General features: G+C 40.0%; 1 protein-coding gene across 5 annotated transcripts in view; it reads left to right on the top strand.

The window, feature by feature from the left end:
* The window catches only part of DYRK1A (dual specificity tyrosine phosphorylation regulated kinase 1A), a 145,220-nt gene that overhangs the window by 81,479 nt on the left and 38,117 nt on the right, over positions 1-25,624 (top strand). For all 5 annotated transcript variants that reach the window (XM_044250925.1, XM_044250929.1, XM_044250924.1 and 2 more), the window contains one exon: positions 24,160-24,356. In XM_044250925.1, coding sequence (XP_044106860.1) covers positions 24,160-24,356 — 197 coding nt within the window. The remainder of the gene's footprint in view (positions 1-24,159; positions 24,357-25,624) is intronic.

Genomic DNA, 25,624 nt, shown 5'->3' with positions numbered 1-25,624 from the left:
CATTTGGAGTAGAGAAATGATAGTAGTCCATATGAAAGCCCCGGAAGCTCCAGATAAGAAAGTAGTGGTTTGTAATCGCCGTCCATTTTGTCACAAAGCCAAGAAAGAGGTGGGGATTTAGTGGATCTCAATATAGGCAGTCTTAACATTCTTACTATTGTTCATTTAGGGGTAAGGGCTTCTCTGCTTTTAAAACAGTGAGTAGATTTTGCCATCAGAAATGTCTTAGGCATCAAGAAGAGAAAGTAGTAATATGTGGAAGATTTAATTGATGAAATCCTTGCTAGTGACCCATACGTACTATCCATATTTTTCAATAGTTAATGTGGAAAAACATTTTAAAATTGAAAGTTGGAAAAAGTTTTCTGAGCACTAGGCCTCACAGTTCACTTATTTTGCATAAAATAGATTACATTAACTGTCTCATTTTATCTATTTCCTTATTGTTCTAGTATTTCTGAAAACAAAGGCATAATTAACTTTTTTCTAAAACGTATTGAACTACATGCATAACTATTGAATGCTCACTGCAGATAGTGCAGCTCAGCTATCAGGTTGCATTTTTCAGAAATTCAAAAAGAAAATAGTCTATTCTGGTCTGGGGGGATTATTTTTTTTCCATATTCTGGTTGGGGGGGATTTTTCCCCCCATTTTAATTGTCATTAAGTAGTTAATGGGAAAATTGGCACTACTTTCCAGCTATTAAAATATTTTACGGTCTTGACTTTTGAGAATTCATAGCATGAAGGCAGCTTTCAAATCCTTCAGTTTTGAATTTGTGTGGTGATTTAGACTTTATAAAGTATGTTCACATGTGTGAGCTGATGTGACTCTCTTCTATGTGTTGGAATGATTTGTCATCCCCACTTTGCAGAAAGGACAGCTAAGCCTTGGAGAAGGTCAAGGTCATACTGTAAGTTAGTAGGACTGAAGCTAGAATTTGTTTGTGCTTTTGAACTCAGTGTTTACTCTGTGCTCTTGTATGCCATAGGCATTTGTGGCCATTAAAACTAGCAAGGCCTGGCTGGCACTCCTACTTCCTGTCGTTAAAGCACAATATCCAGATGGGCAGAAGGAATTCTGCTCCGCTGGTGTTCTCTCTGTAGTTCCAGTGCGTGCAGTTTTTGGTAAGACTCACTGCTCTACCAGTTGAGATAGTAGTCTTGGGTGACCATTTCTCATTGTTAGCACTTGTCCTCCTCGTCAGTGGCAGTGACAGCTTGGGAGGGGAGGAGAGGGCAGACTTTTACATATAATAATCTCCCTGCTCTCCTCATAGTAGAAATTGGTTCTTTTGTATCCCTCCTCCTCAATCGGTGTTTGAGTCTCATGAGGTTGAGTTGAGTCAGGCCGTAATAATTTTTGAGTGCTTTTATATGCTCATTCACCAAAGATTTGTCAGTGACCAGAAGCAACAGTTCCGTCCTTAAGAACCTTGTATCATAGTGGGGTGAAAGAGATAATAACACAAACACATGTACTGTAGAAATCTAAAATATATATAAGTACATAATATTTCATCTTATATAACTGTGTGCAATACATAGATACATTAGCATGGGTATACATTTGCATCGGGATGATAATTTCAGAGTGCTTTGTTGCTTCTCGAGCCTCAAGACCTCAAATCCAGTCTGCTGCCTTTTTGATAAATACACAGCTGCACTCCCAGGTTTGTGTGCTACGTGTGTGGCTATCTTGGTGTTGCAGGGGCAGAGTTGGTAATTGCAACAGAGACTGTGCGCTTCACAAAGTCTAAAACACTCACACTTTGACTTCAAGAAAAAGTTGGCTGAAAGATTGAATTGAGTAGCCAGCAGTGATGACAGATGGTTGGAACTTTGCGGTGCAGAGGTAGTTTCTGGCCCCTGGGTGTGGGATGGCTCTCTCTGATAAATCAAGAGGTGGAGGTAACTAATTTTGCTTTGAGGTGGGGAGCTTGTTACACTTTCAGAGAACATTTATTGTCGGTGTTTTCTGTTATGTGTGAATTATGTAAGGTGATTTAACAACACTACATTAAAATGATAAAGTAGTGAAAGTTTACGTAAAGTAGATAATGAAAGTTGCTCTTGTTTTCCTGGAGTCCCACTCTTCATAAGTATTAGTTATTAAGAGCTGTTAAGAGATTAATTTTTCTTTCTAATATTACCTTCTTCCAAATAATTTAAGAATCTGGTTTTTTTTTTTTTTTTTTTTTTTTTAAAGATTATTTATTTATTTATTTGACAGAGATCACAAATAGGCAGAGAGGCAGGCAGAGGGAGAAGGAGAAGCAGGCTCCCTGCCGCGCAGAGAGCCCGACGCCGGGCTCTATCCCAGGACCCTGGGATCATGACCCCAGCCAAAGGCAGAGGCTTTAACCCACTGAGCCACCAAGGTGACCCCAACATCTGTATTTTTTATCTTTTTTTCCCATTGGGGCTTCTTGGTTGACTTGGTTCTTCAAAATGCAAAGAATAATGGTTGTACAGTTGAGTATTTATTATTTATATTAATGTAAAATATTTTTAGAAAGGATTTTAATAGAAACCTTTCTGTCCATTGATGAGTTGACACTATAGTTTTTAAAATTACCCTTTATCCTAAGTATTAAAGTACTTGTGTGATATGATCACTGTTTTAAGTCATCATCCTGGGGTTTATTTAGCTCACAGTCATCGGGTAGGGAAAAATTATGTATACATGGCGATTTTTTTCTATTTTAAAGATTTATTTATTTATTAGAGAGAGAGAGAGAGGAGGGACAGAGTCAGAGAGGGAGAGAAGTAGGCTCCCTGCTGAGTGCAGAGTAAGAGGCAGGGCTTGATGTCATGATTCTGAGATTACAACCTGAGCCAAAATCAAGAGCCAGATGATTAACTGACTGAGCCACCCAGGTGCCCCTACATGGGAGATTTTTATGGGTTAAGGCCTGTAAGTACCACACAACACTTAGGTTGATACTGCATTGGCCAGATCTTAATCACAGGGTCATGTTAGCTGGAGGGGGAGCCAGTTGCATCAGTCAGGAGAAAGGGAAGCCTTCGGTTATTGATGAGCAGTCTAGTTCATGTGGCTAATGCGGTCACCTTAAATGTCATCAGTAAGACATTGATTTATTCTACACAGTTGCTTTCATTGTTCCTTTACTCATTCTCCCATGTTTCTGCTAAATAACCAACCCCCCCACCTGTGATTTTTTTTTTGGGGGTGAGGGTGATGGTCCCTCACTATTCATTTATGTGTGATAGTCAGATTTCTTGGATGCAGGCAATAGATACTCCTCCTTGGCCAACTTGGGCAGAAGACAATGAGTTTAATGGAGGGCTAGAAGTGTGCCACAGAATTGCTTGGAAAGCTGGAGACTCTGCTAGAAAAACAAGTAGGAACTAGAGAGGCAGGCTGCAAAGAACACAGGGTTGAGCCATAGGTTCTTCTGGTTAGGACGCCACTTGTGGCATTTCACCGTGAGTTTATGTGAATATGCTCTTACTGTTCCTGCACCTTCCGGGGGTGTCCCCTCAAGTTCCTGAACTCTGACTGAGCAGGAACATTTGGCTGTTCGGACTTGAGTTGCTAGCAAGCCCTGGTTACCGAGGTGTAAGGAAGAGTGAATTTTTGTTGTTGTTTGGCTTTTATAGTAGGAGGTATGCTTTTTTTTCTTTTTCTTTTCTTTTTTTGGTCTCTTGTGATACCCACAAACTACGATGAATGCCCTGATACTGAGTGACCAAAGAATGACAAACACTTGAGGACCTTTGGCTCAGGAGAAGAGGTCCTGTGTTGTGGTATAAGATAGGAGACTGTGTTCACAGTCTTGATTTTGCCACTGACCTTTTTGGACAAGTCATTAAACCTCTCTGGGCAATCAAGTGTCCCCTCTTGAGGTGGGGAATTGAGGTGGGGAAGTTGATATCTAATAATACCTGTTTTATCTACTCATTAAATAAACATTGACTGAGTGCCTTTATGTTCTGGCATCATAGACGTGAGTAAGATATCTTGGCCTTCCCATAGTTCAGTGGGTGAGCAGATGAATCATTCTAGTATAATTTGGGTGAAGTGTTCTAAGTAGCTCAGCCCAGCATGGTAGGGTAGCTCATCAAGAGAACCTCATCTGGACAAGGAGGCGAGAGTGTTGTGGGCAGGGGATTCAGAGGTCACTGTGTGCTTCACGCACCCATTCATTTAATCATGTCTGTGTGAAGCCTTTGCGTTGGAGAATACACAGTCCTTCCCTCATGGGTACTGTCTGTGAGGGCGTACTGGTTACCTCAGCACAGAGCATGCTTGCTGTTGGTCATAGCAGAAGAGTAAGGGGAGGATAAAGCTGGTTAGTAGTTCACTCTGAGATTCTGGAAAGATGCCTTAGAGAAGATGACAGTAGATCTGGGTCTTGAAGTTTGAGTTCAAGATTTCTAGGAGCAGAAAAGAGGTGAACAAGGACAGTATTCTGGGCAGGGAGCAGTTCTGCGCAGGCACTGTCCATGTACCCGAGAGGAAGGTTGTGTCTAGAGGGACAGGATGGAGAGAGAATGAGGCGAGAAGGGTAAACTCTTCAGTCTGGAAGCTCTGGTGTTTTAAAGTGTTGGTGATTTTGAAACTTTTTAAGGAAGCAAATTGGACAGCATTGGGGAGAATTAAGGCATGGAGACTGCAGAAGGTGCAGTTACTGTAGAGTCCCCCCTCATCAGTTGATTCTGAATTAGGCTTTTGTCAGTTTGAAAGTGAACAGATTTGTGAGACATTCCTGAGGCCAGTGTCACAGAATGTAATTAGATTGTGTGTGTGTGTGTGTGTGTGTGTGTGTGTGTAGGAAGGTGGAAATAAGAGTGAATAAGACTGAGGTTTCTAGCTTGAGTGGATGGATGGATGGTGAGATACCATTTGTAGAAGTGGGTCGCACTTGGCACCCATGCCTGCTCTCAAGCCTGGGCAGACATGGCTAATAGAGCGAGCTGACGCTTACGGTAGCCTTGGAATCTGTAATAGTGCGTGCTCCAGACAGCCACTGCCAGTCTGTTGAGTTTGTACTTGAGCGGAAGCCTGGCTGCCTGTTTGTTGGAAGGGAAAGGAAAGGGAAGGGGAAGAGGCATACCCTGCTCTGTGGTCCCTCTTCCCACCTCCAGTTTCTCTTCTCTGTGTTTTATTGTCTTCAAAACACTAATTTTCTTATATTCTCAAATTTGCTTATTTATTATCTGAGAGCGCCCTTGTCACTGACAATAAAGGACCAGCCTAGGAGGCCAGAGACTTTGCTCACCACCTTATGTATGTTTGTCTTCAATGCTGTGAACTCCGTCAGGAGCCACAGTGTCCAAGAGAAATACAATGTAAACCACTTACGTAATTTTAAAAGTTACTAGGAGTCACAGTTTAAAAAAACAGTAAATACAAACAGTAACATTAATTTTACTAATATATTTTATTTCACCCAGTATATTTAAAATATGTTATTTCAAAATTAAAAATTCCAAATGAGATATTTTACAGTCTATTTTTTCCCCTTAAAATCCTGCATGTGTTTTTTATTTACAGCCCATCTGAATTCCTACTAGCCTCATCTCAAGTGCTACATTAGCCATCTGCAACCAGTGGCTACCATACGGGACAGATCAGGTCTTAGAGCATAGCAGGGACCCAGTAAATACTGGTTGAATGAATGAGTTAGAAGAAGATAGATTGGGTGTTAAAGGAGCATGTAGAATGAATGAAGACTTCTGTTTTTACAGTAAAGAAATGGAGCATGTTTCTGTGTTTGACAGACCCGGAGAGATAGGTGTTAGTAGTTAGTAATAGGAGACAGAGGGGTTAATTGATGGACAGAGGCCTCTGAGGGGGTGGTTGGGCGTGGATTCTGAAGGCCAGGTGGGGGATGAAGTTGTTCTTGCTGTGTCATCTGCTATTCTTCAATGACATTTTAAGAGACCCAAATCCAGTTTGTTTAGCGTAAACTTCTAATTGAATTATGTTATAGCTATTTCTTTTCCTCATTATAGGTAAAAGTCTCAAAAGTGGTTTCCCTGTGACTTAGAAAAGATCCAGTCATTACATTGTGCGCCTGAAACTAATAAGTTATAGGTCACTTACACTTCAATTAGAAGAAAGTTTTAAAAAGAAGGGAAAATATCTTTTTAGATGGGAGGTGGGGAGAAGTGTTACTGGCATGTATCAGTATTTTTACTTTGGGGTCATTCGACTGGTATACTTCAAAATACTTAAAAAAGAAGTCTTTTCTGTATTCAAATTAGCCAAGTCTGATTTTTACCGTTGTGTGATACTTAACATTATACAATTATGTACTATACATGCTGAATATAAAGAGGCTATTTCCCCCTTACATATTTTGAGTTCTTAGACCGTCTTCCGCTCCCCCCCCCCGGTGACATAGTCTCTCATGTTATGGGGTGTACTGTTCCTGTGAGGTAAACCTGTTTGAGGAGAAGACATAGGCATGGTGCGGCCTCTTTGAATAGTGGTTTTAGGTGCTTACGAAGGTACTGCATCTAATGAATGTGTTCAAAGTGAGTCAGAGAAATGTAACGCCAGTTTTTGAGGTTATGACCTCATGTTTCCAAGTGTTGATGTTGTGAGTGAAACCCTTAAAGATCATTTTTAAAAGTATTGCAATAGAAATTACAAATATATACATAGGATTAATAGAAAACATCAGTTGTGCTAATTGTTAAAATTTTTATGTCATGGTTACAGTGTCCCTGTATGGCATCACATAGGGATTCAAGAAATGTGGTATCCAAAACAACATAGAAGTTAAGATTTATATGTTCTAGAAAACCTAGATGACTTTTAAAGAAAATCCAGTGACCACAAAGTCACTGGTATTGCAGATGGATGTGGGCTTTTCCCTGTATGCAGGTGGGTGTTCCCCACATTGTGTATAGATAGGTAGGCAGTGTTGAACTCCGTGGGGAAGGGGAGATCTCCTTACTCCTGGTGGTGGTGTGTTATGAGCTGAAAGTGACTGTGGGGTGGTCATTCAGGAGTGTTCAGTCCTTTTTTCTGCCCAGGCATCTGGAGCAGGTTAGGTTACTGCTGTTGGAAAGAGAGGCTCCCCAGACAGTGCTTTGGAGACGTGACGGAGCTTGGTGTGTATACTTTTGTAGCCGGCTCAGATGTGCTACCTCTGCTGGAAGGGGTGGAAAGGGGTCCTCTGCACGTGGGGCATGTTTTCCCCACAGCCATGGCACTAAGCTTTGAGCCCGGGTCAGCGCCCTGGCCTTCTGTTCCCAGGGCCAGTTTTCTTTCTCTCTTCTTCACCCTTTTCCTTCTCCTTTAAGATTTTTGGATTTTTTCTCCTTTCTTTTTTCGATAAAGTTTTTAAACTGTCATATGCTTGATAAAGTGACAGATAATAGAAGTCAGTCTTTAAAGTTCAGATCATAATACATTTAAGGAGATTTCATCATTCAGCTTAGTCCCTTTGCCTGACTTTGTAAGAGTCACCACCATTTCCCAAGTCACCTAGGCTCAAAACCTCTGAGTCATGTTTGAATCCAGCTGGTTTCCCCTCTTCCATATTTGGGCAGCTGGTCAGGTCCTGTGCCTTCCACTTTACAGTGTCTGTTCATATGTCTCCTTCCTTTTCGAACATTACCCTCCTAAACTCTCTCACATTCTTTGCTTGGACTGTTGAATTAGGCCCCCAATTCATCTCTGCTAATAGTCTCCCTCTGTTTCAATCTGTATTACCTGTCAATTCTGTTATGACAAGATCTTAAGTAATAGGATGGTTATTGAGCACTTACCGTGTGCCATATACCACTTTAAACATTAACTCTTTTAATTTTCCTAATCTTAAGGTACAAGTACTGTTACTAACCCATTCTGCAGGGAGAAAGGGACACACAGATTTTATTAACTTATCTGAAGTCGTCCCACAGTAGCTAGGTAGTAAGTGATGCAAAATTGCATCTAGACACTCTGGGAGTGTTAATTGCTATAACTAAAACCACAGCTGGAGTCATGTGGCTCCTGGCACACTTTCCCTGGCACCCTCTTCCCTGTTTTACAAAATCCAAATCCTTAGTTTGTTAATAAGACTCTTGGGCCCAGCCTGCCTTCCTGTCCTTATCCTACTCCTTTGTGTTCTCCAGCCAGCCTTGAGGCAGCATTTGAACTGCTACTTGGAAGAGAAATGAGAGTTGATCAGGCAAAGCCATAAGGCAGTAGTGTTTGAAGCAGAGCAGGGGAATGCACTTGAGAGTACGGGGGGCACCTCTGAGGGCCTAGAGCTCCACCGAGGGAATGTCGCAAGATGAGGCTGCGGGTGGAGGTCAGGCCCAGATTGTGGCCCACTTCCTAGTCTTGTCTTCTCCCACAGGCCATTTGCATAAGCTCTTCATGAAACTCATGGATACTTAGAGAACTTGCTTTTTCTTCTTCATAAAATTTGAAGTGAAGTTGACTTGTTTTTCCTAGACTCCTTTTTAAATTCACCTCTCTTCTGCCACAGCCATCTGCGTGTCCCGTTTTTACCTGATGGTGCAGGGTGTATTTGGGAAGGGACATTCTGAAGTGGGGTTTTCCGAGCCCCTGTCTCTTTTCCTTGCTCATTCGGTTTATCTTTACTCCTTTTGCAGGGTTTCAGCTGTCTCAACTTTTAGGAGGGGTTCCTCATGTCTCTTGAGCACTCTCCCGCTCACTCCTGGCTTTGGGAGGCTCAGCTCAGAGTGGTGAAGGGAGTGTTCTCTGCAAACGGCCAGTCTGGTTTTCCTAACCACTCAGGAGCCTCTGGTCCTGGCCTCTGTGACCCTGGGAACATGGGGCCACCACACCTGGGGCCCCGCTCCAGCTGCTTGACTTGAGCTTCTCTCTGTGTAAAACACAACAAATGTGATAATGCCACCGCATTTACAGAGCTTAGGGGGAGTACAAGGACATATTGGAACAATATTTGGCTTGGAATAAAGTTCAGTGACTATTAGAATTTTATTTTGATTACTTGAGCTTGAATTGTGTGACTGCTCAGAGTATTCCGGTAAAGGGTCAGAGAAACCTGCTTTAACCATACAGTGATTATTGAGGGTACTCCGGAAAATGTTGCTTGTTTTACTTGTTTTATCAACTGACCTTTTCACTTCTAGTGAGTTAGAAAGTTTTCTTATATACTTACTATTGGTTTGTAAGAATGACATCTTTTGCTTGTTTTTATTTCCTGAAGTGAGGGGCATGTCTTGTGTTTTTAATTGTATTGTTAGAGAGCTTTCTTATGTATTACGGATATTGTATAATAGTTTGGACAGTAATGTGTTCTGTGCTGTTTCCATGTGTCATAGAACTAAGGTGAAAGTTCTAAGCACTTCTGCCCAGTAGACAGGGAAGAAGGAAAACTATGAACTCTGAAATGATGTGCTTATTTGCTACATAAATATACTTCTAATGAAGGCTTACTTTTCTATATTATTAAATTTTATAACCTCTGTTGAACAGTTAACAGTTTGCTCAATGCGTAAGTTTTCCAGTGTCTTTGGTCAGATGAATATCTTGCCTTTTGGGCATTTTGTAATGGAAAATCCCTGTAAATATACAGTGTTTTAATTGGAATCACAAAGCCAAATGATTGCCTCATTGGATAATTTTAAGTATTATGCTGCAATTCAATATAGGTACTCAAGTACTTAACTAGATTTAAAAATATCTTGTGTGTTACAGCTGTTTAGCTAGAACTAAAAATGAGTGGGGAGTATGTGTATGGCTCTCTTTTCTGCTTGGGACAGGTCAGGGGGAGACTTTTAAAAAAAATGTTGGTTTTTGTCTGCCGCCCCCCTCCCCACCCTTCTCAGCTGCTGTTGCTCTGCCTGCTTTGGGAGAAAATAGAGGTAAAGATCAGGGAAGGTTTGAGGCTACTTTCTTTCCAAAGAAAACTTATATGCCTGAAACTTAGTAGCATCTTCAGACATTTCTTAAAATGCCATGGTTATGGCATAGTTGAAGGTGATTGGTGGCCTGTGGTAGGTGACATTTCTGCCTTTGTTGTATTCCTAGCTGCCTCTTTCTGTGTTTGGATCCTTCTCCCCTCGAGGGAAAGACAGCTAAGCCGCACTGTTCAGCTTTTCAGTGGCTTCATAATATTTCATCTTTTAGATGTGTTATAATATGTGATTTTTCTTTTTGTACTTCAGGTTTCGGGAAGTCAGCTTTAGTGTGCTTACATAGGCCTTGACAACGTTACCGTTAAGAGATCTGAAGAAAACTCCTGGAACAGGGTGGGAGAGGGCATGTCTTTGGGTAATTCAAATTTCGTATATATGTGTGTATATATACAATATATGTGTGTGCGTGCATGTGTATACATACATAACATCTTAATATTTTTTAGATAAGTAGCATTTTACTATGTTTTTGTATGGATTTTTTTAAAAAGAACTAAGAATATAACTGACATTATTTAAAATGTGTCTCTTAAGCTCTAAACAGACTTCTGAGCACAGTCTTTTCTTTCCTCTGGCAACGATCTGTATAACATTTCAGATCCATGGCATTTTACAAGGGATGGAATGCTTCGGATTTACATGACTGGACAAGATGATGAATCATCTCTTTTCATGTATGAGGAGACGGAGTTGTTTGTCACCGTGCTGCACTTAGGCTTGTGCTAAGGCAAGCGAGAGGAGGTCTTACATCCTGGTCCAGTGTATTTCTACATAGCGAGCTGAATGTTCCAGATGTAGTTCTCGTTTTTCCTGTGTTATAAATGAATATGCTATTTGCATGTTACAGAGGAATCTGTAGAAATTTGCATGTTACAGAGGAATCTGTAGGTTGTGGAAAGCAGGACCCTGGACCATAAGATTTCACAAAGGTGATTACAAACAGCTTGAAACCTGAGCTTATCCTGTCTACAGTGTTCCAGTGCTTCCCCTTAACTGTCCCACAGATGACTAACTTGGGAAGAAGTGCATGGAAACCGCTTCTTCTTCTTCTTCTTATTTTATTTATTTGGCAGAAACACAGCGAGAGAGGGAACACAAGCAGGGGGAGTGGGAGAGGGAGAAGCAGGCTTCCTGCTGAGCAGGGAGCCCGATGTGGGACTCGATTCCAGGACCCTGGGATCATGACCTGAGCCCAGGGCAGACCCTTAATGACTGAGCCACCCAGGCGCCCGGAAACTCTGTCTTCTCACTGAAAATAGAAAGTGTCATTCGTTGAATGCTCTTGTCATTGCTCCTGCCTATTAGGCCGACTGCTGCTAAGCCTGTTTCAGGGGACTGCGTTTGCTAAACCACAAGTAAGGAGCCGTCATCCCACAGGTACTTGGATCATAGCTTTGAAATCGAGACCGATAGTGTTGAGCTGTACCGTTGCTGTCCTCATTTCTCTTGCTGAAAGACGCCGGAGTCTCAGGATCCGGCACACCATGTAATCTGAGGGATGATCATTTCGTAGCTTGCCTGAAAGAACTGGTTTCTTGATTATAACTAATATAATTTGTTGATTTGAATGACAAGTCGTTTTTGTAAAACTCTTGAAATCTTGACGTGTGTGTGGCAGAGGCTCCCTGAAGGCCAAACGGCTGCTGTCAGAGGGGCTGCCGTTAGAGGGCGCCTCCGTCGGCTGGAGAAGTGGCTGGCGGTTCTCACACACGGTCACCTTGGGACTCCAGTTACCTGCTCGCGTTTCGTGGGCTTAATCTGGGCGCCTGGTAGAGCTGCCGTGGCATCCTGTGTAGATCTCCTAGATACTGTCTCTGTGGTTGTAGATGTTTTTCTTAGGGGTTTGGTCTCAGATTAGTAACTGCTTGAATCAATGATGTTACTTGAATACTCTGCTAGAAAGAAACTTCTGTAGTGCAGGTCCTGTGTATATGAGCAGCACACTGGTTTTGTATGAAGGCACCGATGTTCCCGAAAAGGTTGCTTCAGCAGGTCCCTGGCTCATTTGCTGCTCCCTCATGCTCTTCCTTGGATTCCGCTGGTCTGGAAGGCATTGTTTTCTGCCCCTCTGCAGGGCTGCCCAGTGAAACAATATCTAAAACTAAACTTCTGTTAGAAACAGCTTTGCTTTTTTTGTCCCCCAAAGGACTGTGGTGTGTGTCGGGGGTGGGGAGTTAAAGCACATATGAATTTAAGACCGTTAGAAGCCAGCAAGGATCAAGCGACTACAATCATAGAGTTAAACCGTTTGTCTTGTGTTTGTCTCAAAAGTACATTTGCGAACACTTTGTAAAAGTGACTGTTATTTTAGTTGTGTTAAATACAGTCCGTTCTTTTGCATATACCTTTTCTGGAGTGTTTGTTTTCAGTGTTTTAGAAGTTTTGTTGCAGTTATTCTAAAATCATTATTTAGGGATTCATACCTAAAATTCAGTAGCTTGTATGTTTATTTATTGCGGCATGTTAGTAATCTTCCATTTTGTGATAGCATTTCTAGATCTTCTAATGGCAGACTCACTTCACAAATGGCGGGTTCACCTTTATAAGTTGATGAATGTCTGTGCTCTTCATACACTACCCATTTAGTCAGTCAGGTATCCGTTCCTTTCAGAGCTTCTGTGTGCGGAACACTGTTCTAAGTCCCAGGGATTCAGTAGTGAACACAGCAGGATGAAGGGGGGGGTCCTGATGGGGCTTACAATTCATAAAAAGTTTAATCTTACCTCGGAAGTATCTCTAGAGACATCGTCTGTTTTTGCGTATCTGCCTTTTGTTTCAAGCACCTTTTCCCCATTCCCAGAAATGAAAGGATCAAAGGTTGCTTCAACACCCTTGTTTTCTTGTTTTCTGTGAAATGAGGGAAATTTTTATTTAAATGGGTTTATTACTGATAACGACATTTTTCTATTATGGATATAGTAAGAAAGAAATATTTACCTGGAATTTTCATGACTACTGATAACTTTATAGGTTATCTGCTTATTTATTTTTTACTATTTAAAAATACTTTATAATTTTAGAGTATTGGGAGTCACATAAATATAACTGTGTTACACGTTACACTGTGTACAGTATAATAATTTCTGGAATCTAACAGCTATATTTTGGGTGACTATTTTAATCTCTTTTGTGTTCCAGATGCTATTACTAAAATAAGTTTTGACCTCTTATTTCAGCTGCAAGAATTTGGTTTGCCTTTTGTAATTGAAAGTGTTAAGGACCCATTTACAGTGGTGTTAAGTAAGATTCTCTGTATTCTAGTTCTCTGTCCATCTGGTCTTAGTGGTTGCTTGGGGGCTTACGAGGTGCAGCCTTCATTAAGTTCTGCTAATGTGTGCTTCCGCTTACATCTCCTGTCCTGGGTGCTGTGGTCATCATCTGTATGGCTTTTATGTATGTTATAAATTCTATAGTATGTTCTCATTTCTGCTTTAAACAACGAGTTCTCTCTTAAAAATACTGATGAGAAATGTCTTTACTATTTATCTGCGTTTCTGCCATTTCTGTTGGTCTTTATTCCTTTGTATAGATCTCAGTTGCTGTTTGGGATCATTTTCCTTCTGTGAACTGGGAACATTTTTGGAGTGCCAAGTCTGCTGTTGGAAAATTGTTTCACGTTCATTTGTCTGAAAGTGTTTTGCGTTCATTTTGAAGGTTTATTTCAGTGGATATAGAATTGTGGGTTAAAGGTCTTTTATCATTTTAAGATGTTGTTCTGTCTTTTTCTGGTGTGCATGATGAGAAGTCTGTGGTTCTCCTATATTTAAATGTGTATGTACCCCCCTCCCCCGCTGCTTTTATGGGTTTTTTCTTGTTGGTTTTTAACAATTGAGTGCCTTAGAGTGTGTGTGTTGTTACACTGCTTCGGGTTGATTGTGTTTGGATCTGTGGGTTGATACTTCTTGTTGAATTTGGAAAACTTTTTAGACTTAGTTCTTCATAAATTTTCCTTCCCCAGTCTCTCTCTCTTTCCCTTTTGATGTAGGCTCTAAATAGCAGCGTTAGCTTGATTTTATTCTGAACGTTTTGGAGGCTTTGTTTATACTTTTTCCATTTATTTTATACTTATTTTCAGTTTGGTTAATTTATAAGTACATTGTTCTTATACATTCACTGATTGTTTCTTCTGCTGTGTTTAAACTGCTATTTGATCCATTCAGTGAATTTCATATTTCAGTTATTTTTTTCTTTTTTCTTTTTTCTTTTCTTTTTTTTTTTTTTAAAGTAAACTCTGTGCCCAGTGAGGGGCCTGAACTCATGACCCCCCATGAAGAGTTGCAAGCTCCACCAACTGAACCAGCCAGTCATCCCTGTTTACAGTTATTTTTCATTTCTAGAATTATCATTTGGTTTCTTTTTATAGTTTCTGTTTATCTGTTAAGATTTGCTGTTTTGGGGCATCTGGCAGGCTCAGTTGGAGGAGCGCGTGACTCTTTATCTTGGAGTTGTGAATTGAGCCACATGTTGGGTATAGAGATTACTTAAAGAAATAAATAAATAAACTTAAAAGATTTGCTGGTCTTTCTTATTTTGTTTGCATTTTCCTTTTAAAACCTTTCTGTACCTGTTTTTTCTTTGTTAACTTCATTGTTTCTATCCTTTCTATATCTATAGATGGACTTGTTTTCCTCCTGAATACAGACAGGCAATATTTTCCTGCTTCTTTGTGTGCGTACTGATTTTTTTTTAATGTAGGCTCCATGCCCAACATGGGGCTTGAACTCACCCCCCTGAGATTAAGAGTCGGATGCTCTACGGATGGAGCCAGCCAGGCGCACCCTGTGCCTAGTGAGTTTTGATTGGATGTGAGCATTAGGAGTGTGAGATAGTTGATTTGTTTTATTTTGTTTTAAAGGGTTTTGTTGTCCTTTAAAAAGTGTTGAATTTTGTCCTGGAAGACTGCACACCATTCTCCTCCTTTGAGGTATGTTTCAGTGTTTGTCAGGACAGGCCGAAGGCAGCCTTGATTATAGGGCCAGGATAGCTCTACTCCTGAGTTGTGAATTTTGGGGGGGTCTGGTTTGAATGTCGGTATTTTCAGGGGTTTTCTAGGCCAGCTGATTGGAGCGCTTGCTGTCTCCCAGTCCTATGTGAGTTCTAGTAGTTTACCTTATTGCTCCCTCTGAGCCTCCCAGACCTACACCTGGCAGCTGGGCAGCTTAGTATTTGGCCAGTGAGCCAAGGGGATTTCTAGGTGCAGATTTAGTGCAGCGACCTCCCCGCAAAGCTTCCTTCTTTCTGTGCCCTGCCTCACAAACTCCTGCCAGCTCTTTAGCCTTGAACTCTGGTCCATGTCTTCCCCACTCAGCAAGACCACTACTGTTGTATTCGGGCTCCCCTTCCCTACAGGTTTGTTCCCTTCTTCTCCGTGATCACAGCCCTGCGCTGCCTGTTGGGTAGTGTCTGAGAACAGTTAATTCGTGTGTCTGACCAGTTTGATGACTCTTCATGGTGAGTGAGGTAGTTCAGTTACAAGGCACTCAGAAGTGCTCAGAGGCGGAAGTCTGATGTTACAGGCTTTTAAAGATACATTTTTTTTTACCCCTATCCCATCGTTATTCTTCATTTAATGTACAAATTTAATTAGGAAGTTTCAGATTGAAAAACCTGAATATTTATTTAGATCTTACATAAGCAGTTTCGTCGTGTTTGTAGATAACTGAATATGATGTTTTGGCTAGTAGGTTAAAACAGAGCATGTGTGTGTGTGCGTGTGCACACGCGCGTGCATTGCATTATGACAAATACTGGCCACTAACTAGAGGATAATAAGAAATCAATTTATTTGTCCTTATCATTAGGTAATTGACAGAGCCCGAACATAGTTTGACTTTAATCTGTATTTATTTCACACCTCCTGTGGAGCCATGCAGTGTGCTATGTGCTTGGGATGTAAAACTGAGCAGGAGAAACGGACTGTGGATCCGTAGCTCTGGTCCGTGCTATGATAGACAGCTCTTTAGTTCTGACTCACATACCCCTTGTTGTACGTCTCTTACCCTTACCCCCTTTGGCTCTCTCTCTCTCCCTTTCTCAACCATTTCTTCATATCCTAAATATTCCTGATGGATTCAGTTCATTGTTTCATTGAAGAAATATTTATTGAATGCAGGCCATGTGCCAGGCACTGTTCTTGGTACTGATGATATCTTGGTGAACCAGACTTTTTTCATGGACTTCTGTTCAGTCACCTCTTAATCCTGTGCCTGTATTCCCGACACTTCATTTAAAGTGCGGTCGACTGTTCCTTTGACATTTGTCTTCTCCTTCGTTGTGGACATGTCTTGTTGCTAGTGACATGGCACATTTTCCCCACGTAGTCTTGGTTGTCCTCCCTTCCTTCTTAGGGGAGTCTGTCTCAGAAGCTTGGCCTCATAAGAGTTTCCACCTTTTGGATGTTACAGCTTTAATTAAGCCCAATTATTTTCATTTGTTCTTTAATACTGTTCTTTCTCTTTGAAATCAAAGGTTGATTAAAGTAACCACAAGAATGGTCCTCTCTCCACATATTAATAATAAAAAAAGAAACTTAAGATAGCTACAGGTGGAGTTACTTGTTGGTCTCACATCAGAGCTAAATTAAATGGCGTTTTTTTTTTCGTTCCGGGTCTGCTCCCAGGCTTTTCTGTTTGATGTTTGGTGTGTGTCTACCTCTGCCTTTTGAGGCTCGACATCTCCCAGTCTCAGATCTGTTCCTGGAGTGCTTCTCTGTAGAATCACTGTTAATCTCTGCTGGTGTTACCATCTCTAGTTATCACAGTTTTTTGCTGAAACGTGTAACCTGAGTGGATGAAAAAGCTACTTCATTTTTTTTTTTTTAAGATTTTATTTATTCGTGAGAGGCAGAGAGAGAGAGAGGCAGAGGGTGAAGCAGGCTCCCCACTGAGTAGGGAGCTGGATGCAGGACTTGATCCCAGGACCCCAGGATCATGACCTGAGCGGAAGACAAACGTCCGACCATCTGAACTACCCATGCGCACTTGTTTTTTGTTTTTTTTTCGTAAGCTATGTACCACCACAGTTTTTTTTGACATTTTAGAAACATGCTCATGGTAAAAAAAAAAAAGAAAAGAAAAAAAGTGCATAAAGTACAGAAAGATAGAAGAACTGCAGCTAGGACCCTGCTTGCATACTTTTCTCCAGCTTGTCTTTCACACTATTTTGGTAGCAGTTTCAACTGACTTCGGAACCGAACTCCACATAAGGATTACGAAGATACTTGGGGTTAAATATTACAAGATGATCATTAAATTACAAGATGATGTTGGAGCATATATTTTGATACATTCTTGGGCTGAAATATTAGAGCTGGTTTTTAGTTTAGTTGGACAAGAATTATATCTAGTATGGTGTAGATGTCAGGCTAAACCATATGAACTTGCTGTTTTGTAGGCCAAAGGAGGTCTAATATTAGTTTCCTGCAGTTCAGCCTAATACTTTATTAACATCATAGGATAAACTGAGTCCTTGTTCTTTTTAACATTCGAATTAAAAGGGAAAATGGAAACTTCGGAAAGAATAAAAGCCAAAAGCCAAAAGCCGTGGTGATGGGCCTAATTAATAAATCAGGCAAATTCTTGTATTAGTTTGCCTTCTTGGAATCTTATCATAAAGAGGAATGAATGAATGGATAACTTAAATTCTTTTTGGCATTGTGGGAAGAAGTTAAACTTGAGTATCTTTGTGGATTTTGCACACAGCAGTTTAGCTAAGAGAGGAGACAGCGTGTGGCAGATACACCTGTATGCAGCCCGGCAGCTGGGAATGTTACTGGAGAGTTGTGATAGATGCTGTAGTAAACATCTGAAAGAAAGGCTCTATAAGCGAAAAACATAAAGTTATTTCTTGTTAGCCCTATGTTCAAATGACCTACAGTAACAGCCCATGTTCAGATGACCTACAGTAACATTTAAAAAGAACGTTGGATTCTTTGTCACCTAGCATACCATCCTTCTGCATAGGAATGTGTATTGCTGTTTTAATAATAATAAAGAAAACCCCCAAATCTAAGTAGGAGGGCAAATCTTTTGAGGGGTGGGACCGCCCTGTGTTGTATTGGGTAGTTAGGATTATAGCTTCTGTTTGGATTATCTGCTGCTTGGATTAGTTGGAAAATAGTTTCTTTTATTAAGTTAAGTGATTATATTGTTTTTTAGATGCTATTCGAAGCAGCATTGGCATCATCTGGTGGTTGGTTAGAAATGTAGACTCTCAAGCCCTGTTGTGGATGTACTGAATCAGAATCTGCATTTTTAATGGGATTCAAAAGCAATTCGTAAGAACATTAAAGTTTGTGAGGTACTGTTACAGATCACGGGTGTCATTGTCACTCAGACAGTGCCATAGTAGCCTCTCAGTGCTTGTTGAATTTAATGCACATAATTGATTGGATCTAGATTCAGAAAATGAAACATCTTTTAGGAGGATAGTTATCACAGTAATAATCAAGTAGCAGCTAGCCATTTCTTTGTATTTCATAGCCGTCTGGATATCACAAAATTTGTCTTTCCATCCCTCCCTCCCTCCCGATGTATCCTTGAGTCTGATTCTACCCTTGCTGGTTGATTAGATGATGTCTTGTGATTGTGTGTGTGTGTGGGGGGGGGTGTACATACCCAAGTCAACAATAACATACAATAATTAGATTTTGAAGAGTCAAAGATCGTGATCTATATTATAATGTATAAGATAACTAAAAAGTAATAAAATACTTTGCGTGTCAGGGAGGTATTGAAATTTCAGTCAGCAGAAAGTAAGAAAGGAACATAAAACAGTTGGAATAAATAGAAGGGTTATTAGTGTACATTCATACATTAAATAAAGTTTTGTGTTATAGTACACTATACTAGTATAGCTATAGCGTACTTATGTGCACATCTAAGTGTACATTCGTAGATTTAAAAGCTTGTAGACCACAAATTGTTTATACGAGACAAATCTGAACTATGAAGGGAATGGGGAGTTGACAGTAAAGGCTGGACAGAAGGCATTCCACAGAAAGAATAAGAGAAAGTGTGGTGTGGCCATCAGACAGGGGAAGTATTATTGGCAATAAATAAGGGCTGTTTATGATGATTAAAGGTTTTATTCATCAGAAAGGTAGAATAACTCTAAATTGATGTAATCCAATAACATGCTTAAATGGAATATTTTTAATATACCTCTCTTGCTGACTGATGAGTAAGATGAGAGCAGAAATAGAAAACCCTATATAAGAGAGGATACTTAATAATTAGTAAACCATTGATTAAACTGATCACAAGGTAGGAGAAGGCCTCATTAACCAGAGATGAATTGAAGGGGATATTACTTCAATTATACCTACATTGTAGAAAAGCTTAGAGGGTATAATGGAGAGCTTGAAGCTAGTGTGTTTCAAATGTAGATGGAGACATAATGTTAGAAAACTGTGACTTATCAGAACAGACACGCCAGGAAATACAGAATTTGAGTAGTCCTATTAAAGACACCTTTTAATTAATTATTAACTTTGAACTACCCACAAAGAAAACTCCCAAGGCCAGATGGTTTCGCCAGTGAATCTATCACAAAAGGATAATCATGACCAGTCTGTGTTCCAGGAAATGCAAGGTTAGTTTAACATTCAAAAATCAGTGTATATCACCGTGTTAACAGTGTAGATCAGAAAACTCATGTCATCTCAGTGGGTGCAGAAAAAGCATTTAATAAAATGCAGCATCCATTTATGAGGAAAAGGTTTTAGCAAACTAGGACTAGAAAGGAACTTAATTCATCTGATAATGGTTATCAATTAAAAACCTGCAGCAGCCACAGTACTGGAGAAATGTTGAAAGCTTACTTTCTGGGATTGGGAGTAAGACAGTAGAAAGATAGTGGTACCTGTATCGCCTCTTCTGATCATCACTATGTTGGAGGGACAGCAACAAGTAGAATAAGGCAAAGGGAAGGATAAGGATTAGGAGGGAAAGAAATAAAACTGTTCAAATGCCCAGTAGTGCTAGTAGCTGCCTATTAGATAATGCTGTTAAGTTCATCATTGTAAAAAAACTCTGTTACTGAACAGTCCACTGTTCAGTTTGATGTACATAATTGATTGGATCAGTTGCGATCCATTGATTGGACAGTGTGCAATTTCAGCCACAGCGCCAACATAGGTTTGTTTGTTTTGTGATTTTGATGAGCTAATTCTAAATCATACATGGGCATGCAAAGGGCTAAGAATAATCAAACTATTCTTGAGAAAGCACAAAATTCTCTACTGGATGTTAAAACTTGTAAAACTGGTTCTTACGCAAAGTTTTAAGAAATCTAGGTAGGCCTGTGTCTAGTAGAACAGCATAGAGAATCTAAAACCAGATCTAAGCATGTACGGGCATGTCATTTATGATAAAGATGGCCTTTTGGAGCAGCAGGGAAAGTTTATCTTTTTAATAATTGGTCCTGAGTAAATCAAATGTCCATTTGGGGTTGGTGGGAGGAATGCAACCTTTCTCTGGCACACATGCATAGAAATCCAGTCTAAGAGCATTGTCCATCTAGATGTGAATGGTGAAACTCAACTTGAGAAGATTACAGCATTTCTTGATGACTTTGGTGTAAGGGAACATTTCTTAAATGGACACCAAAAATATTAATTCTAAAACAAAAGATGATAAAATTAAGAGCTTGTGCTGATGAAAGAACACCATTAAGAGGGTGATAATGTAAAGCACTTACAACCAATAAAGGGCTCATGCCCAAAATATGTATGTTAAAATTGAATGTTTCAGGTTTTAGAAATGTAAAAGAAAACGACTTTCTTGATAGAAGAGTAGAAAAGCAGCCTGAATGGGCATTTCACAGAAGTAGATATTTAACTGGCCTTAAATAAATGAAAAGATGATCATAGTCTCTGGAAATACAAGTTCAGCTCCTAGTGGAGTACCACTACACACCTCCAGCAGTGGCTGAAGATCGGAAAGAATAATGATTCCAAGTGTTAGTGAAGGAAGGGAACAGAGGAGATTTTTCATAAACTGCTAGGGGATAAACAGAGCAATTTTTAAAACCTGGGAAAACAGCAGAACAGCATCTCTGTGTGTACGAAAAGACACTTAACAAGACTCTTCCTAGTGGCTTTTTTTTTTTTTTTTAAGATTTCATTTATTAGAGAGAGAGAGAGCACAGCAGGGGTAGCAGGAGCAGCAGGCAGAGGGAAAGGGAGAAGCAGAGTTGCTGCTCAGCAGGGAGCCCGATGTAGGACTGGATCCCAGGACCCTGAAATCATGACCTGAGTGGAAGACAGATGCTTCACAGCTAAGCCACCCAGGTGCTCCCGTCCCCCAAGTGGCATTATTTATAATACCTGTAAACTGGAAATAACCCAAATGTCAATCAAAAGTCAAAGAGATAAGTAAATCAGAACATCTTCACATAATGGGATACCATAAAGTAATGATAATGAACAAACCACAATTTATAAACGTAACATGAAGTGAACTTGTAAAGTTGTAACTAATCTGGTTTGGAGATCAAGATAGTAACTTTGGGGGCTTGATTGATCGGGTCATGGAAGTGGTGTTGGGGGGATTTCTGGCGTGATTGCCATTTTTTTTCCTTGTCACAGGTTTAGTTTAATTATTTAAGCTGTATACTAATGATTTTTGTACTTATTTCTATATATTATAAGTAAGTTTAAACATAGTCTATAATAATGATATTGATAATAGAAGCTATTTTTTTTTAACAGTACTAGGATTCATGACTTACTTGTGGTATCTTATTTTTAAGAACTTCATAATATACCTAAGGGAATAGGTTAGGATAATAATAGCTCTGCTGCATAGATGGGGAAACCAAGACCTTAAAGTGGTTAATTTGTCATTTAGGGCCTTACTGTTTTTACTCTTTATTTATAAGAGCTATTTATATATCAGAGAACTCAATCTTTTTTATGTATGTTTATATTCCTTCCCAGTTTTTTTGTGATTTTTTTTTAAAGTTTCTTTCTTTCTTTCTTTCTTTTTTTTTTAATCTATTTATTTGACAGGGATCACAAGTAGGCAGAGAGAGACAGAGGGTAAAGCAGGCTCCCTGCTGAGCTGAGAGCCTGATGCAGGGCTCCATCCCAGGACACTGGGATCATGACCTGAGCTGAGGGAAGAGGCTTTAGTCCACTGAGCCACCCAGGTGCCCCTTTTTTGGTGATTTTTAACATGCAAATGTAAAGCCTCCCTTTTCCTCTATTACTTGACATTTAGGTTTGTTTTTTTTTTGGTTTTTTTTTGTTTTGTTTTTTGCTATTGCAGACAATACCAGAATAAACATTTTTCCCTGTCTTTGTGAGTGTCCTCGATATATCCTTCTGTTAAAGTTTCCAAGTTTAAAAAAAAAAAAAAAAGATTTTATTTGTTTATTTGAGAGAGAGAGACAGAGGTAGAGTGAGAGGGAGAAGCAGACTCCCCCACTGAGCAGAGAGCCCAGTGCTGCGGGGCTTATCCCAGGACCCTGATACCATGACCTGAGCTGAAGGCAGACACTTAACCCACTGAACCACCCAGGTGCCTCCCCACCCCAGGTTTTGTTTTGTTTTGTTTTGTTTTTTTAACTGCACACAGTTATTCTATGTAATTAAGTTGACTGGATTTTTTTAGTATAAGTAATGAAATGTTTAGAAAATTACCTCATCTATCCTGATGGTAGCACTGTCCTTTTACTTGTTCAGCAAATACTTACTGATCATGTACTGTGGGTCCGTTAAGGAGCTCACTGTGTAGGGGAGGGAGACAGAAGCTAAGGTCTGAAGCCAGTGCCCAGGCAGGTTATCGGTATGTTTCAGTAAGGGGGGAGGACCCGAGCTGTGCACTTTCGAAGAGTCACTCTAGTATCTTACTGAAGGAATCCAGAAATGGGCAAAGATAAAGGGAGCTCTTAGGAATCTCTTTTAGTCCTCTCAGTGAGACGTGGGTTGGTGGAGATGAGAAGTGATTGTATTTGGATGTTCCGCAGGAGGTGGAACCAGCAAGATGGGGCAGCTGTTTGGGTGAGGTCGGTCTGTGGAGGAAAAGAAATCTCACTCCACTCCGGGAGCCTTGATTCTGTTGACGGGGAGGAAGGCGGTGTCATTCGCTGTGGTAGAAAATAGAAGTGGAACTTGCATTTTGAGAGAATTGAGCTTTGTCCTCTTCGGTTTGGGGAGTCTGTGCGACATTCCGGTAGAGCTTGTTGGCGCCGCCAGAGCGGGTGCTCTCTCCGCGGTCCTGCCCATCGCACGGCCGCGGCTGCAGCCGCTACTGGACCATCTGTTCCTTTGCCCGCGCTGTTCTAAGTATTCCACTTAAGTGAAAGCACTTAACCTTCACCACGGGCTTTTGAGGTAGATACTGCTACTGTTTTATTAGGAAATTAGGTGTGGAAATTATGGTTGGAGGTAGCTGGTTTATTCAGGAAGACAAGCTCAAGAATTCTGGGTCCTCAGTTCGTTGACCAGGGTTTGACATTTTGCCTTTGGCTTTAGTCTGTGATTAAAAGTGTGGTCGAATTTAAGAAGAAAGTTCTTTTTTTTTTCTTTTTTTTCTTTTAAAAGGAAGAATTAACTTTTATTAATTGACTACCGCGTAACTTTGATCAAGTGTTAATTTTCCGTGTCTACAGTGAAAATTGTGGCTGTGGTCAAAGCCTACCTGTGGGGTAATTATCGGCCATTCATGCTTGGGGTGAGCTTACCTGCTCTGGGTGCTCTGAGGACTGTGTCAGAAGAGTTTGGAGGAATCCAGCGTCCTGTGAATTTGTGCCTATGTGTTGTCTGTTTAACTTTGAATTACCGGTGTTAGTGGTGAGCACTGTGAAGACAGATGGTTTGCTTGGTTTGGGGGATGCTGGAGTCTTGATTGTATACACCTGGCAGGTACAAAGCAGTATCTGAGCAGTGTTCCTTTGCACTGGTTTCTAAGGAGCTGATCTGCTGGGAGGGCTTTCTCGAGAAATCAGAGATGACTTATGCAACTTGAACAGTTCTCGATTGATGAAAAGCTCATACGTGAAAATAAGTATTAAGGGTGGTTATCTTGTTGCTTTACAAAAAGATTTCCTTAAGGTTTTCTCTGACAACAGATTTATAGGCACTTGAATCACTATATTTTATGACATTTAACAAAGAACTGTTTTGTCAAGTGCATGTTCTTGTTTGCACTTTGTAGTTTTAAAAGTTTTTAGTATTACCAAACATCCTAAGGTCCTTATGGAAGGAACTATCAAATAGGTCAAAAGATGGAGACCTTAGGATATAAATACATCGTTTCAACTTGACTTGTCTTCTTGTAGGAGGAGAGACTTCAGCATGCAAACCTTCATCTGTTCGGCTTGCACCGTCATTTTCATTCCATGCTGCTGGCCTTCAGATGGCTGGACAGATGCCCCATTCACATCAGTACAGTGACCGTCGCCAGCCAAACATAAGTGACCAACAGGTTTCTGCCTTATCTTATTCTGACCAGATTCAGCAACCTCTAACTAATCAGGTAAGTTTACGATGTAGCAGAAATGATTTGTTGGTGTGGTGGTTTATTCCTTAACATGGGACAACAGTAAATAGACAAAAATGGTTTAATGGTTTTCAGTTTTACATGCCACATGAGGGTTGATAAGAAGTATGCATTCAAAAGTTTGTTGGCTTTTTCTTTTTTCTATGTATCCCACTTAATTAAAAAACACTCATAAACCACAAACACATTCTCTCATTCTGTAATAGGGAGGAGAAAAGTTATTTTTAAAGAATATTAATTAAAATAAACTGAAAGCGTATTTTTATGAAAAGGTGGGTAAGAAAAATAAAGTTAAAGGAAAACAAGTGAGATTCCATTATCACAGACTTACAGAGCTGATTTATGCTGTTTAAACTATTTTAGTGCACATTTATCACAGTATGTATGAAACTTCTTAAAATGAAAAAGAATGTAAAGCAAATTAATCTTGCTGGTCATTTTCATATTCAGACTAGAGAGTCAGCCCTTTTTTTTTTAATGGATAGTTAACAATAAATGTGGAAATCTCTCACTATACGTACATGTATACGTGTGTGCGTGTGTGTATGTGTGCATTCATAATATTTCCTGAATTAACTGCACTCACTGCATTGCTTTTTGGTTTGGGAGAATTTGTTTTTGTTTTTTTTTAACTAACTATAGTTGAGGTAAAATTTCTTTCTCCACCAGGATGGAGGGTATGATGAACGCCGACCAAGGATTTTTTTCCATGCGCTTCGGAATTGGGGTTGCCACTGTTTTCTTTAGGTTGTTTAATATATCAAGTGATGATCAAAAACTTGGAAAATTTCAGTGTATTTCTTATGCTGGATTATTTATAGGAAATGTTCTTTATTTTTAATTCAGTAGCATGTGGTTTTAATAGGCAGTTGGCTGTAGTAAAGTAGCATTATGATGAGGGGGCACCCCCTTGTATTTATTAAGATTTTTGTCAGCACCTGATCTGGCTTTACATTTATGTAGTATGTGAATGTAGCATGTGAATAACATTCAGAGTTAATAGTAAGATGAATTATGACAAGACTTAAGAATTTGTTTTATGTAGTAAATTGAGAAGGTTTATATTTGAGAATTGGAGCAGTTGAATGTTTAAAGCTGGAGAGTGTGTATATACCAGAAAAAAGTTCTGTGGACATTCAAAAAGTAGTAATAGCACAAGGAATCATTTGTATTGTACAGTTGGCCCTTGAACAACATGGGTTTGAATTGGGCAAACCCACTTACACGTGGATTTTTTTTTTTTT

The sequence above is a fragment of the Neovison vison genome, chromosome 6, assembly GCF_020171115.1.
Source record: "Neovison vison isolate M4711 chromosome 6, ASM_NN_V1, whole genome shotgun sequence".
NCBI lineage: Eukaryota > Metazoa > Chordata > Mammalia > Carnivora > Mustelidae > Neogale > Neogale vison.
The sequence above is the reverse complement of the archived record's forward strand: the minus strand, read 5'-3'. Positions and strand labels throughout refer to the sequence as shown.